The sequence below is a fragment of the Podarcis vaucheri genome (genome assembly GCF_965113315.1).
Source record: "Podarcis vaucheri genome assembly, chromosome: 16".
Lineage (NCBI taxonomy): Eukaryota > Metazoa > Chordata > Lepidosauria > Squamata > Lacertidae > Podarcis > Podarcis vaucheri.
Window position 1 is genome coordinate 42,586,541 of NC_138754.1, and position 14,035 is coordinate 42,600,575.

The 14,035-nt window shown below is 50.5% G+C and overlaps 1 protein-coding gene across 4 annotated transcripts; it reads left to right on the plus strand.

The window, feature by feature from the left end:
* Positions 1 to 727: 727 nt before the first annotated feature.
* Positions 728 to 13,891, plus strand: LOC309521361 (solute carrier family 2, facilitated glucose transporter member 11-like). Of its 4 annotated transcripts, none has more exons than XM_082203803.1 (12): positions 728 to 959; positions 4,580 to 4,678; positions 6,824 to 6,984; positions 7,523 to 7,647; positions 7,976 to 8,105; positions 8,225 to 8,373; positions 9,332 to 9,519; positions 10,801 to 10,911; positions 11,015 to 11,116; positions 11,441 to 11,513; positions 12,262 to 12,389; positions 13,446 to 13,891. In XM_082203803.1, the coding sequence occupies exons 1-12, from the start codon at positions 894 to 896 to the stop codon at positions 13,644 to 13,646; spliced, it is 1,533 nt and encodes a 510-aa protein (XP_082059929.1). In that variant the 5' UTR covers positions 728 to 893; the 3' UTR covers positions 13,647 to 13,891. The 4 variants fall into 4 exon arrangements, with proteins under 4 accessions (XP_082059929.1, XP_082059930.1, XP_082059931.1 ...); XM_082203804.1 differs by lacking the exon at positions 728 to 959 and adding an exon at positions 995 to 1,368; XM_082203805.1 differs by lacking the exon at positions 728 to 959 and adding an exon at positions 1,551 to 1,682.
* Positions 13,892 to 14,035: the final 144 nt, after the last annotated feature.

Sequence of the window (14,035 nt, forward strand, 5' to 3'; positions counted from 1 at the left end):
TCCAACTCTATGATTCTACCCTGAGTGCCTAAAGCAGGCAGAGGCAAACTCGGCCCTCCAGATGTTTTGGGACTACAACTCCCATCATCCCTAGCTAACAGGACCAGTGGTCAGGGGAGATGGGAGTAGTAGTCCTAAAACATCTGGAGGGCCGAGTTTGCCTATGCCTGGCCTAAAGGGTTGCTAGCTGGTCAGAAAGGAATGCCCTTGGCTTACCCCTGTTCCTTTGGCCAAGGCTCGAGATACAGGGATCTGCAGGGGAAGTTTCTCAGGTGAGGGACCACAGAAACTCCAGGTTTCTCCTCTCACCTCCCTCCCTGGGCTATCTCTACTGACATCCTCTTTTCTCCTTGCTGGCCTTGGACCCCCTGCACATTCTGGGAAGCAGCTCCTTGGGTTTGTCTGCCTCTTCCCCCAGTGACCGGATTCCTTTGCCAGCCTATCCACCTGGGTCTCTGGCTGGCTGTGGCCATCTTTCCTTTGGCTCTTTTTCTGCATCCACTTTGGTGTCGCCAGCTCCATATTCTGGAGGCTTTTGCTGAATCTCCAACAGAATTCTGCCCAAAGGGGGCTAGTTTGAAAAGCTCTGGACTGTGACCCACTCTTTCCAGGCAGACGTGAAGCCTTGAGACACCAAGGGATTCAGACAGCCCCATTCCTTCCCAGGTCTCTTCTCTCGCATTGTGTAAGCAGCACTCAGCTGGGAGCCCTCCCTCCCCACCGGACGGAGTTTGCAGTTTAAAGCCAGCTTAATTTTTTGAGCCAGCAACATGTGAAAGCCAGTCAGGTGAGGGGCTCAGTCTTTCTTATTGGCGCTTCAAGGGGCCTCTAGGTGGAAGAGCTGAGAAGGACCCTCGGATGCTTCATCAGCTCTGCGCATTGCTCCATACTCCATGGACTGCTCCAAGTGTCCTGCCAGAGGCTCGAGGTCCAAGGGAGGAATGAGGGAAAATCACAAGGTAATTGTCTCCTCCCAGCTCTCTGTTTCCTTCTTTATATCTCTCTCTTCACGGACAAATGGGGGCCCACAACAAACTAGTCACTAATGTGCATGTTTCCCTGAGCAACCAAAACGAATGGACTTTTCACAGTTGGTGAAAAAGTTCTTTGTGGGGTGACCTCCCAAATGCTTTGACTCGCTGGCAGGCTGTGATGAGTCCCAGCCCATAAAACTCCATAGACAGCCGAGTCTGGAGTACCTTGGCATGAAGGCTCGGGGGTCTGCTGCAACAGCACTTTGCCACCCCAACGGTGGCACCTCTCAGCCTCCTTCTGCTGTAGCTCAGCCACCTTGGTGAGAAGGCCACCTGCCAGGTGTGGAGAATGGAGCACCAGCCGCTGCTGAAAGGTGCTGGACAGCCTAGCAAGGTAAGCAAGCTTGCAGAGTCACAGGCGACAAGGCGGCCGTGGGCTTAGGTTTCAGGGAAAAGGCAGAAGTATTGAGTCTCGTAATGCAAGAGGGGATGTGTGTGTGTTGCAGAGGCAACTGAAGTGAGGATGCAGATTTGCATACCCTGATTTTAGAGGAGATCCCTTCTAACAAACAGATGGTGGGTTGTGTGAATACTTTCATGAGGCAACTGATAATGGAAATTGCAGCATGAATTTGAGAAGTATCTGCCTGACTATCTATCTATCTACCCAGCCTTTTAGGATACAAATTCTTCTAGAGAGGCTTGCAGGTAAGATTACACTACCTTCTTAAAAGCCCCCAAATACCCTTAGAGACCATCTTGGGTGTTCAGATTGACGGGGGTGTGTGCTCTTGATAGTTCTGGTGGCACTAGCTGTGTCATCCCTCCTTCCCCACAGAGAAGGGGCATCTGGCACCTTTGTCATTCGGCTCCCACCCTGGCCTTTGATACCTGTGAAATATATATTTCAGGACCCACCCTATTATTCCGATTATAAATGATTTCCAGTGATTGTAATGTTGTTGCAAGCTGTGCAGCTACCTGTTGATGAAGGCTGGCAATAAATTTGATAGATAAGTAAATAAATAAAGTCAACAGCATCTTTCGTACAGGGCAGTTGATGGTAGGTACCTGAGGGGGGATTTGTTTTGATTGTTAAATTTCAATTTTCTACCCACTGCACTTCAACCATTTTGACACCACTGTCAGTGAGTGAGCAAATATTTATATATTGGTGACTTGTGTAGAGAATTGTCCTCTCTCTCTTAGGGTGCAGAACAGAGAAATAAAAGCGGAGTTTAATTCTGTAAGTAATAAATGGGGGTGGGGTCAGAGTCTGGAATGGCTTCCAGGGGGCGTATGGCTGCAGCTACTGCTTCACCATCATTTCGGCTTTGGCTCTGATACTTGCTGCTGATGGGCCAAGTGACTGCACTGAACTCTGTTTTGGGTGAAGAGTCTAACCAACTGTGCTGGAGCATCCATGTCCCTGAACAGACACCTCTCCCATTCCTCAGCCCCCATTTGCTTGTCTCAAGGTGGGTCAGTTTAATGTTGTGGCATGTCAGGAGTGAAGGAAAGGAAGCAGGAATGCGAAAAGCTAAGAGCATAATGAATGACAGCTCCTCATCCTGTCAAGTGATTAATTCCTCAGATAATCCATCCACATCAGCATCACAAGCAGGAAGTCACGCGGCTCTCAGCAGTGATGGGGAGGGTTCTCCTGCGTGGCTGCCCTGCTCTGCACACGCAGCTTGTTGCCCGAGTGCTTGGCCACCTCCTTGTCTGCCAGCCTCGAGCTGAAGCCAAGGCCCGCTCACCGCCCAGTCTAGGACAAAAGGGAAACAGCGAGGCCCTGGCGGTTGTGTCCCAAGGAAGTCCTTCCCACCTTGCCCCCTCCCCCAGGACAAAGGCAAAGTCAAGAAACACAGCAGCCCCAGAGAACTATAGGGAGCAGTGGGAAAGGGCTTGTTTGTTCTCCAGTTTGGGGCTTTGATTTCCTCACGATTCAGAAAGTCCAGAGTGAGTCGTGATGTAGCCAGTAACTTTGGTGTTGGGGTGGTAGTTTTGTGTGTGTGCATTCCTTTGTGCTCAAGCCAGACTTGATCAGCCTGGGTCACATGCCAAGGGATTACCTGGCAAAGAGGCTATTCCTACTTGAGGACCAAGGCGGGAGGCCAATGGGCAGGTTTCCAAGTGGGGACAGACGCCAAACAGCTCCTGCCTCTGCTGCCTGGTGGAGCAGGATACCTCCATCAAACAGGGCAGCAGTTCTGTGGGTCAAATGAGGTGTCACCCGGCAAAGCTCGCTTTGAACAGTTGGGCCACTCAGCAAACACTGTTCTGCAGCAGGCTCAAACCTCATGAGCCACCCCCAAACTTGCCTGCTCTCCTCGTTTTCCATTTTTTGCTAGAAATTGTTGCCTGCCACTTTTTTAAATTCACAAAGCAAGAATGCAAACTCACAAAGAGGAGAACTCTGACGGGCAAGTGTGAGCTGTGCTCAGGGATCCTGATTCTGCAACTCTTGCTAAAGGTCACAATGATTGTCTTGTTGGATCAGGTAGCAGCTAGTCAGGTCCCGTGTGCTTTGCCAGGATTCTAGCGACCTGCAAGCATCTGAAGTTTGTTGGTGCTGACCCTGGGAAGCTGAACTGCATTAAGAAAAAGGAAGGCCAACACCTCTGTAGTGCTGGGAAAGATCCAAGGCAGGTGGGGAATGGAGAAGCTGAATCCTAGAATTGTAGAGTTGGAAGGGACCACGAGGGTCATCTAGCCCAACCCCCTGCAAAGCAGGAATGTTTTGTCCAATGGGCATGGGAGTAGCCAGGATTTTTGTTGGGGGGGCAGGACTTTCTATTGTTTTACTTGATCTGGGGGGGTTAGCTGCCCCCTGCCCCCCATTGGCTATGCCCATGCCAACGGGGGACTCAAACCCACAACCTGAGATTAAGAGTCTCATACCCCACAGACTGAGCTATCCTGCTTCTGCTTTAAAATGCAAGAGAAAGAGAAGAAGACAGCTGGATGGGGCACCTGGAAGCAGAGGCAGCACAAGGAGCAGAAACCCACAGGCCAAAGGGCAATGCCAGACCTGCTGTTCAGCGGGTGCCCAATTGCTGCCACTGTGCCATGCAATCAATAGTGCTTGCTTGTGTTTGTTGTTAATTCATTGGTATGCTTCTTAATTAATTGCTTGATTCAGTTTATAAAGCATCTGTTCATATTTATTATGCTTGACTCCAGTGTGAGTACAAATCCGCTTCTCCCTTAGTTCAGAACTGTGGGTGTTACAGGTAGTCCAGCATCAGCCCACCTCTGCGGCAGCCTTTCTGCTGGAGAGGAGGGTGGAATAAAATGCCTGCCCCCTGGGCCTGAGGGAAGCCTTCCCCAACCTGTTGCCCTCTAGATATTTTGGACTTCCACTGTCATCCGCCTCAGCATCATACGGCCATGTTGGTTGGCTGGGGCTGATAGGACTGCTAATCCATAACATCTGCAGAGCTTGGCAAAGGCTGCTTAGATGTCAGTTATAATCTGCAAAAGTGAGAGATCCCATTCTCTGAAGGAAGGCTCTTGGGATGAGAGGTTGTGGGGGAAGGATCCAGTCTGTTCCAAGTAGCATGACTCTCTGGACCATGAGGGTCTCTGGCTTCTTTCTCTAGCTCCCGACTTGGACGCTCCTTTTGGCTGTTTGTGCGGCAGGAATCGGAGGCACCTTTCAATATGGGTACAATGTTTCAGTCATCAATGCACCCACCGAGGTGAGATGCTGTTTTTATCTCTTTTCTATTGCTGGAGATGGGAGGGTTACTCTACACTATTCTCTGACCTATCAAAGGCTTGGAGCAAAGTTGCCTGTTGCTTTCGTAAACCTCTTCCCCAGAAACACTTCTTATCAAGCCATGAGGATAAATAAAAAGCTGTCAGGTTGTCGGCAGGACGCAGCATCGTTCAAATATCTGCATCATGCAGATGACTCATGCAGTCCAAACTAAGTGAACACTCAACCCCAGATTTGTGTCAAGGAACGGGGGCCACTTGCCCTCCCCAGATACAGGGGGGCTTTGTCCCTCTCCCTTCCCTCAGGGCTACTTTGGCTGCCATCATTGGGCAGGAGGCCACAAGGGCCAACCAGAAGAATCTCCTCCTTCCAGTCCTGCCTCGCCCCAATTGCCCCTGAGGATGGGGAGACTGGCCAAGAGCTGGTGATGGCTCCATTGTGCTGTCATAAATCGACAGTAAGGCTATAGATCGTAAAACTGAGCAAGTCTGGAGGGAGGCAGGCGGCTGCCCTCGCCCATCATCAGCTGATTCCCTTTCTGATTAAAGAGTGCAATCTTGATTTACCAAAACATTTCATGCATTTTAAAAATAATTAAAACAAAGTAACCATGGAGAGATAAAAGCACGAGACTGAAAAAAGAGTGAGACAAGCAGGCCGATGTCTCATGGATTGAGAGCCTGGGGCTGCACGGATAGCGAGAGTTCAGAGGATGCCGGTATATTTTGGTCTGTTGAAGAGAAAGTGGCCTGTCCTTCGCTTCACCATGACCCAGCATTCAGAAAGAGGGATTCCCCCTCCCAGACTCTTGAGTGAGACAATGAAGCATCTCTTAGAGGGCAACCAGTGCCTGTGTGTAGTGGCAGTGGCAGGGGGAGGGGAGCATAGTTGGGGACATGGTCAGGAATCGGCACCGGGGGGCCTCTGCTGGCCCTGTGAATCTGGGAAAGCCAAGCCCCACATCTCCCTACTTTCCCTCTCACCAGCCTCTCTGGTTTCATGGTGGCCTGGCAATGGGAATATGACTGTCCTTCAATAAGAGGGTTAGGCAGCTGTTGCCATGGAAACAGAGCTACCTCTCTCTGCATAGAGAGGGGCAGAGGCAAGGTGCCCACAGCCTTGAAGAGTGGCAGTGGCTCAGTGAATGGAGCACTGGGTGTCATTGCCCTAGCAAGTCCTAGAGGCTCTGCCAAGTCATTGATCAGTTGTTCACCAACAAATGTAAGCATTACCATGTCCTGACTCCTGCTGCTACTTCCTGCTTCTTGCTGTTAGGGTACACCGCCCTGCAAGGTTTCTACCTCACACTGTAAATCTCCTTTTCAAACTAACAAGATGCCCCACAGCCTGCCCAAGTCCATAAGTTAGAGGGTGGGAGGGGGCGAGGACCACAAAACCCCTGAGCACCTGCCAATTTATTTAGAAGAATTTATAAACTACTTTTTAAAAGCCTAAGCAGTATACATGAAAACAATACAAGCAATTATCAATATACAAACAAAATAAGCAAAATTTAAAAACAAGTGAACGCAACTAGTCTTGCCAGGTTTGCTTGAGCAATTTTTTAGCTGGGTGTTTGCCTCATATGAAGACACAAGGAGCCTCAAAGCACAGGTACCAGTTCCTCACAAATGTGAGGTGAACATCGTATGGCCCTTGTAAGAGTTCAAGGTCCATGGACTAAATTGCCGAGAGGCACCTGGGGGCGGGGAGCAACCCCTCAAGTAAACTCTGCATTCACCAGGCCCTGGCTTGCTCTCTCTCTCCTGTGGCATTTGCTACAAAAAGGCTGTTGTGTAGCTGGGCAAGGAAAGAGATGCTTCTGGTCAAGGTGGGAGGCTTTGGATTAGATGGGCCAAGCCCTGGATAACTCCATGTCAGGCTGCAAGGAGATGGCGGTGTAAAGGGGATGCTGCTCACCCACGAGGTCCCACTTTCCTGGCCCAATTAATTCCTGCCTGGAATCAGGCCAACCAGCCACCATGCGCTGGGTCTGGGTCTCAAGGCAAAGAGGCAGAAGGGTTTGCTGCCCCTGGAGAAGAGGAGTTGGCCGTTAGCAGCAGCAGCAGCAGCAGCAGCAGTAGCAGCAGCAGCGCTAAATGATCTCTCCACTTTGTCCTTCCAGCACATCCACAAGTTCCTCAATGACACCTGGCAGAGGCGTTACCAGGCAGAGCTCAGTTCCAGCATGCTGACCCTCCTCTGGTCCACCATTGCTTCCATTTTCTCCCTGGGAGGGCTCTTTGGGGCTCACCTTGGAGGCAGCCTGGCCATCCGCCTGGGCAGGTGAGCAAGATGGAAGAGCACACGCTTCTGCCTTCTGCAGAAGAAGCTTCACTCTTCTGCAGGATGCTTCTTATCATAAGAAGAAAAATGGTTGTATTGCTTTCTTTATTTTTTTGCATTGCTTAATCCGAAAGAATTGAGGCCATGTACGCAGTCCCCAACTTAATTTCCCCTGCATAACAACCCTGTGAGGCTGGGCTGAAAGAGTGAGACTTGCCCAGGAATAACCAGGACATTGACTGAGTGGGTCTTTCAGCTCATCTTCCAGCACTCAAAGCCAAGCACAACCCTGTCAGCAAAAATAGGAGTGTTGGGGGTGGGGCGGGGAGTCTCCAGAGGGGTGACTTTCCATTGTGTGGTTTAGTGGGGAAGAGGCCCTTGTGGATTCCAACCAGCTTATCTAAGATGTTTAAATTTGCCTGTTTCTCTTGGAGGACCTTGAACGCTGTGCCCACTTTGTCCAGGAGCCCGTCAGGGTCTGTGACAAAAAATTCTCTGTCCCTCAAGGGTGCAATCCTGTTACCCTCCTCCTTTGCAGGAAAGGAGCTCTTTTAATGAACAACTTTATTGCCATCCTGGCCGCCATCCTCATGGGAATTAGCTTTCCAGCCGGATTGTATGAATTGCTGATTGTTGGGAGATTTCTGATTGGTATGAACACAGGTAACACTCAACTTGCACCTGGGAAAATTCACCTGGTGGGATTTCAGGGGCATTAAGGGCACACGTGGGATATGTTTGTGCACCTGTGACTTCATCAATGATCAGCTAGTGGTCTTACTTTGTGTGGGCACATCCTACTGCAAAGGGCCTTTATGTAGCTTTATTTTGTGAACCTTTGCTTTCTTTTCCTGGTGGTGTTGTTGAGGCTGAACACCCTGTGACACCACTAGCAACCTATAAGGAAAGGCCACCTGCAGCCCCTGAGGGTCCCTGTGTGTGGATCCTGCAATGAAGAAGGGAGGCCACTGATTTCCTCTTCCATTTCCAGGCATCGGCCTCTGTGTGCAGCCTCTCTACATAGGCGAGGCTGCCCCTAAGCACCTGCGAGGCGCTATGGTCATGGGCAGCTCCATCTTCCTGACAGGGGGGATTCTAACAGGACAGGTTATTGGCTTAAGGTGAGTGCCGGGGCCCTCATCACCCAGAGGGGGCTGCTCAGCTCAGGCCTGGCTTGTTGTCCCAGGATCAGAATGGAGCTGGCAGCCCCTTGTCTCAGCATTGTCTGTTCTTCCTGCAGGGAGTTACTTGGCGGAGAGGCCTACTGGCATTTCCTGCTCTCAAGCAGCTGCTTCCCAGCCTTCATCCAACTCTTGACCCTACCCTGGTTTCCAGAAAGTCCCCGGTTTCTCTTCATTGACCAAGGGGATGAGTTGAAATGCATCAAAGGTGAAGTCTGCCCTTCAGCACCCACTGCTCCTTGCTTCCCCCACCCCCACCCCCTCGCTCTCAGCCCCAGACGCCCTGCTCCCCAAAAGGTTACTTACCTCCCCAGAGAGGCTTTTAGCCACGTGGGAATGTTCAGGGAGGAAGGAGAGGATATATTGTTTAATTATATCCTTCCCAACTTGTGTTAACAAGTTCTATAATATAGAAGAGTAACATTCCCCCTTTTAAAAATTGCACAGCGGATAACGTCTTTGCCAGGCTTTCATAAGCCTCTAAAATAAGTTTCCTGGGAATTCCTCTTTATTCCCTCTTAAAAGAATAGACACGACACAGTCTTGTATAAAAGTATATAAAATAGTTTACTCACATTCTGTTCACAGAAGTTTCCCAGAAGGCAGACTTAGGTTACAAAATATATACATGTGGAATCTATCCCATAAGAAGATAGAGATGTTGCTTCTTTGAGGAATGGAGTCAGAGAGAGAGATGGGTGCCTCCCCTGTGCTATTTTGTTACCTGCACAGGTGAGGTCACGCCCACCTCTGGTCACATGTAGAGGAAGTTTGTCCCAGCCCAGGAGGAAACAGGAAGTTCTGGCTGGCTGGCCCAGACACCCCCTTTTTATGTCCACTCTAGGAATGTTGTATTTGACTACTCTGTGTTTCACACCCCACAAGCCACTGCTGGTTGTTTCCTTCTGCTCCAAAGAGTCGTGTGTCCAAGGACTTGGTGTGGGGCCTTGGGCAAGCCAGTTTGTGCCCAGTCCAGGTGCACCTGTGAAGTAGCCAGCCCGACTCCTCTCCCATTGGGTGGTTGGGAGGGTGGTTTCTATGATCCAAACTGCAAGGCCCCTTGCCTGTCTCTCTCTTGAGCTGCAGCAGCTCTTGGCAGCCTCACGAAGATCTCCTGCACTCAAAGGCCCACTTGGGCCCTAAAAGCTCTCCTCTATCCTTCCCAGCAATGAAACGGTTCCATGGCCCTTTGAACTACCAGGCAGAAATGGAGGACATCCAGAAGGAGCGCTTAGCGCTTGGTGGTGAGGCAGCCAAGAAACCCTGGCAACTCTTCACTGACCGCAGCATCCGATGGCAGCTCATCACCATCATCCTCTTGACAATGGGCCAGCAGCTCAGCGGGATCAATGCGGTGAGTACCAGGACTGAGCCACTCTCCACTCAGGAGAAGAGCAGCTCTCCATTAGGCATCGCTCATTTGCCTGCTGCCTAGTTTCCCCCCTGCCATGCAAGGACATGCATTGACACTCCAAGCAAACATCAGCCAACTTGGAAATGGCTTAGCTGCTGGGACCTCTCTAAGAGATTCCTGGCAGCTGTCACCTTGAGGAAATGCTGAGTATGGTTAGGTCAGGGGTAGGCAACCTAAGGTCCATGGGCCGGATGCGGCCCAATCGCCTTCTCAGTCTGGCCCGTGGATGGTCCAGGAATTGTTGTGTTTTTACATGAGTAGAATGTGTCCTTTTATTTAAAATGCATCTCTGGGTTATTTGTGGGGCATAGGAATTCGTTCATTTTTATTCCCCCCCCCCAAAAAAAAATATAGTCTGGCCCACCACATGGTCTGAGGGATGGTGGACTGGCCCATGGCTGTAAAAGGTTGCTGACCCTGGGTTAAGTGCTCTGTTCTCTGATAGAACTACAGTTCCCAGGATTCCTTGGCTGGGAGCTGAGAGACTGAAGGTGGTGCGGAGCTGGCTCAGTGTAGATGTGTCCAAACAAAGGGCACACATGTGAAAGGACATTTATTCCCATTGTTAGCACAAACAGGGAAATGTGCATTGGGCTCAAAGGTGGACTGGGAAGGGGGGAAAATGTCAGCCTTTTTAGGAACTGGGGTGACAGGGAAGTGTCTGAATGTCACTCACTATGAGAGAAACTCCAACCCATCCTTTGTTCCGAAGCAACTGTCAGAACCAAAGTGGGGTTGTTTATCTGCCAGTTTCATGTCCAAGTCCAGCTTTCCATTTTACATACCCAAGCTGGCTGGCTGATCTGCTTCTTAAACTGAACTTTGCCTGGTTCAGTTGTCTATGAAGAGCAAAGCTAATGTCAGCCAGGCCCTCCCCCCCCCCACTGTTCCCCTCCATGTGCTCTCCCTTGCACTGGACTTCAGCAGTGAGGGCATGGCTGGTGGCACTCTTGACCAGCCCTTTCACAGCCAGCTCACTTTCCTGTGAAGATTGGAGGGCGACCCTCCCAGGGAAGAGTGCAGAGCTTCCAGGCCCCCATAGTGGGCAAGGTATGCACATCAGTTTTTAGAAGGTGGTAACATTAAGCAGTTCCTTTTCTTTTCTTAGCCAGGTAAGATACCTACCCAAATTAACTCTGCACAGGCCACGCTGCCTGGGCTGTGCCTGCTTTGCCTGGTGATTTGCCTCCCATGCATTATGTTTTTGGTATTTACTCACAGATTTACTTCTATGCAAGTTATGTATTTGAGGAAGCTGGGATCCCCCGAGAAAACATTCCTTACGTGACCCTTGGCACTGGGGCTTGTGAGTGCCTCACTGCCCTCACCTGCGTAAGTGATGAGTGTTCCAATTGCGCCCATCTGAATTTCTGAGGCAAGAAAGAGAATCCTCCTTGCTGCTGAGTGAGTGAATGCTTTTCTCTACTTTTCGCAGGGCTTGCTCATTGAGTCTATGGGGAGAAGGGTCCTGATCCTGGGAGGCTACTCCCTGATGACCTTGTGGTGCATAGTGCTGACTTTCTCCCTGACGTACCAGGTAGGCTGGGTAGTCTTGTTCAGAACACATGTGGGCCAGCTGCAATCCAGCTTTTCAACATGATGCCTGCTCATGTGGTGTGCATGGGTGCTGAATCTTGATGAGCAAGGCACCATGAGAGGAGTCACTGAAGGCCAGCAGGTCTCAGGAGTCTTCTGCGCAGCAGGAGGGAAGCCAGGAGAGACAGCACGCTGCACTTGGCCCCTCTGCTATTGGATTCCCAGCCCCGGCTTGGCCCTGATCCCCTTCAGGGTGGTTACATGAGGGAGGGGCATGGTGGCTGCAGCCAGTGCCAAGCCTTCCCATGTGCTCTCTCTTCCCCAGGTGTACTCGTGGGCACCCTACCTGAGCATGGCCTGCATATTTGCCTTCATCTTGAGTTTTGGGCTTGGACCAGGTACCTCTTCCCAGTGATGAATTTGGGGCAGCCACTGCGTGTGCCCTCAACTACCAGTTGTTGGATTTTAAGTTGGGGACTTTTGGAGCCACAGGGTTTTACCAACAGGCAGAGCGGGGCTACCAACAGGATGCTGCAAAAGCTAAGCAGGCTCCTTGAAGGCACTGAAACAGCCCACCTGCTGAGAGCAAGTGCAGGAAATGCATGGAGGCATCCTAAGTCCCCAAGAAGAACCAGGTTGCTGGACAAAGCCTCCTGTTCCCATGGTGGCCAGCTAGCTGCCTCTTCTGGGAAGCCCTAAGCAGGACATGAGGACAACAACCCTCTCCCACATGCGTTTCCCATCAACTGTTCCTCAAGATTAAGCACCATTGGATTCTGCCAGAAGCTCAGGGCAGGCATGAAGGGGATGGGAAGCATCCTAGGTCAAGAGGTGGAGCTGTTATTAGGTGCATTCTCTCCATTTTATGGGCATCAGATACTACTATTCTGTACTGACTTGCCTTCCCTCCATAGACCCAAGGATGACAATAGTTGCCATGCTTTAAAAGAAGAGGGAGTTGCCACAACTGTCCGTTTGTTCTTAGCATATGGCTCTGTAGCCAGATTCCAACAAAACCTAGCTGCTAGCCTCCCCCTCAAAGACACGCAAGCAGCTTCCTAATCTAGGAAGGGAAATCGTTTCATTTTCTGTTGATTGAAATACTCCCCCAGCATAGCACCACCTTTTTTGAAAATTGGTTTGCAGGTGGGGTGACGAACACTTTGACCACAGAATTATTCACCCAGTCTTCGCGCCCAGCTGCCTACACGATTGCAGGCTCGGTGAGCTGGCTCAGCTTCTTCACTATCGGGATGCTCTTCCCCTTCATTGTGGTAGGTAAACTGGCAGTTTGTAGCCCCCCAACCTCTCCTGCAAGACACCACTCAGGGGGACTCAGCAGGAGATGGTGCGGCTGTGCCCGTTGCCCTGGTTTTTGCATTTGACATTTGTTGTTTTTATTATTATATTCCTAGCTGGGCTTCTGTCCACTTTCACATCAAAAAAGGGGCTCATAAATGTTGATATAAAATAGAGGGAACCCCAGAGAGCACCCTTCTCTATCGTCATCATCATCCCCACCGCCTGACATCAATGCAAAATGAACTGATGAGACAGCACCAAACCCTGGCCGGGCTCTCTCAGCAGCACCCCTGGCTGCCCCTTTTCAGTAAAGCCTCTTAGTGCAATTGGAGGCAATTCTGTATGATGAGCTGCCCTTGAATCAGGGAGGTGCCTCATGCACAAGGGACAAATCTTCACTAATTCCTTTCCAGCTCTTAATACCTTTAGAAGCAACCCCCTGCGAAGGGAGCTGAGAAGTACATGAATGAGCAGAAACAGATGCCAGTAAAACAGCCTGTTCAGCCCAGAAATGCATTTAGATCATGTTTTCTAAGCCTTTAATGACCTTGATTTAGAACTTGCCTCCCCAAAAAATGAAAAGGGAAAAATGCATCTAATTCAAATTCCTAGAATTTCTAAGATGTGCAATGATTCCAAGTTCACTAAGCAGGAGAGATTTCTAGCCAGTGATAGTGGATGCAAGAATTCAAATGACCAGCTTAAGCAGATAAAGCCACTCCAGGTGGGGGTTGGGGTGTTGCTCATGGTCCAGGATCTCCTTCTGAGGCATGCTGGATCAGGCCAAAGGAGCCCCTCTAGCACAGCATCCTGCTCTCACAGCGGCTGGCCAGATGCAGCCTCTCTGGGGAAGGCTGCCACCAGGGCCCAAATACAACGGCGCTCTTCCCACTAGTGATGATGGAGGTCACTTGTAGCCATTGAGAGAGAAATTCATGGAGAAGGCTGAGCCATCCAGCAGTGCCTGGAGGGGCACAGAAGGTGTCCCCCCCCCCCCACGTGACATGCTTTCTTTTTCCTTCTTCCAGAAAGGCCTCAAGCAGTACTGCTTCATTGTGTTTTTGCTAGAATGCTGCTTGGTTGTCATTTTCATCTCCTTTGTTATTCCTGAGACAAAGAACAAAACCTTCCTGGAAATTAAGAGAGAGTTCCACAAGCTCAACTTTGGTAGAAGCAAGGAACAAGAGGGAGAACTGTGCGAGAGACAACATCTTAGCAATGAGTTCTAAAGGGTGGGACACAGCTGTGAGGTGCAGGACCTTGCCAGCTGCGCCAGGGAACACTCATACCAACCGACTCTGCTAGCAGGCCAACCGTTGCTCCCCAACACTAGCAAACCCCCCCCCCCCCCGGCTATAGAGAAGTAGGCTGTTCTTGCTGCCAGGACTTTGTTCTCCCCCCACCCTGTCCCTCCTTAAACACATTTTGTATCCTGTACAAGGACTCAGTTCAATAAAGTCAGCTGTTCATCTAAGTGACTGTCTTTACTGCTGAGCCACAAAGCTGTGAGATGCAGGCTGGCAAAATCATGGTAGGACAACCAAATGAAAGGTGACCAGCTCAGCAAGGAAAGCATCTCGGGGGCTGAGATACTTAGTGGGCATCTTTTGTGACGGAG

Coding starts and splice junctions, on each gene's coding strand:
- LOC309521361 (XM_082203802.1), top strand. CDS start 2,623: ATGGGGAGGGTTCTCCTGCGTGGCTGCCCTGCTCTGCACACGCAGCTT. Junction 7,648..7,975: donor TCTGATTGGTATGAACACAG/GTAACACTCAAC, acceptor TTCCATTTCCAG/GCATCGGCCTCTGTGTGCAG. Junction 8,374..9,331: donor TGAGTTGAAATGCATCAAAG/GTGAAGTCTGCC, acceptor TATCCTTCCCAG/CAATGAAACGGTTCCATGGC.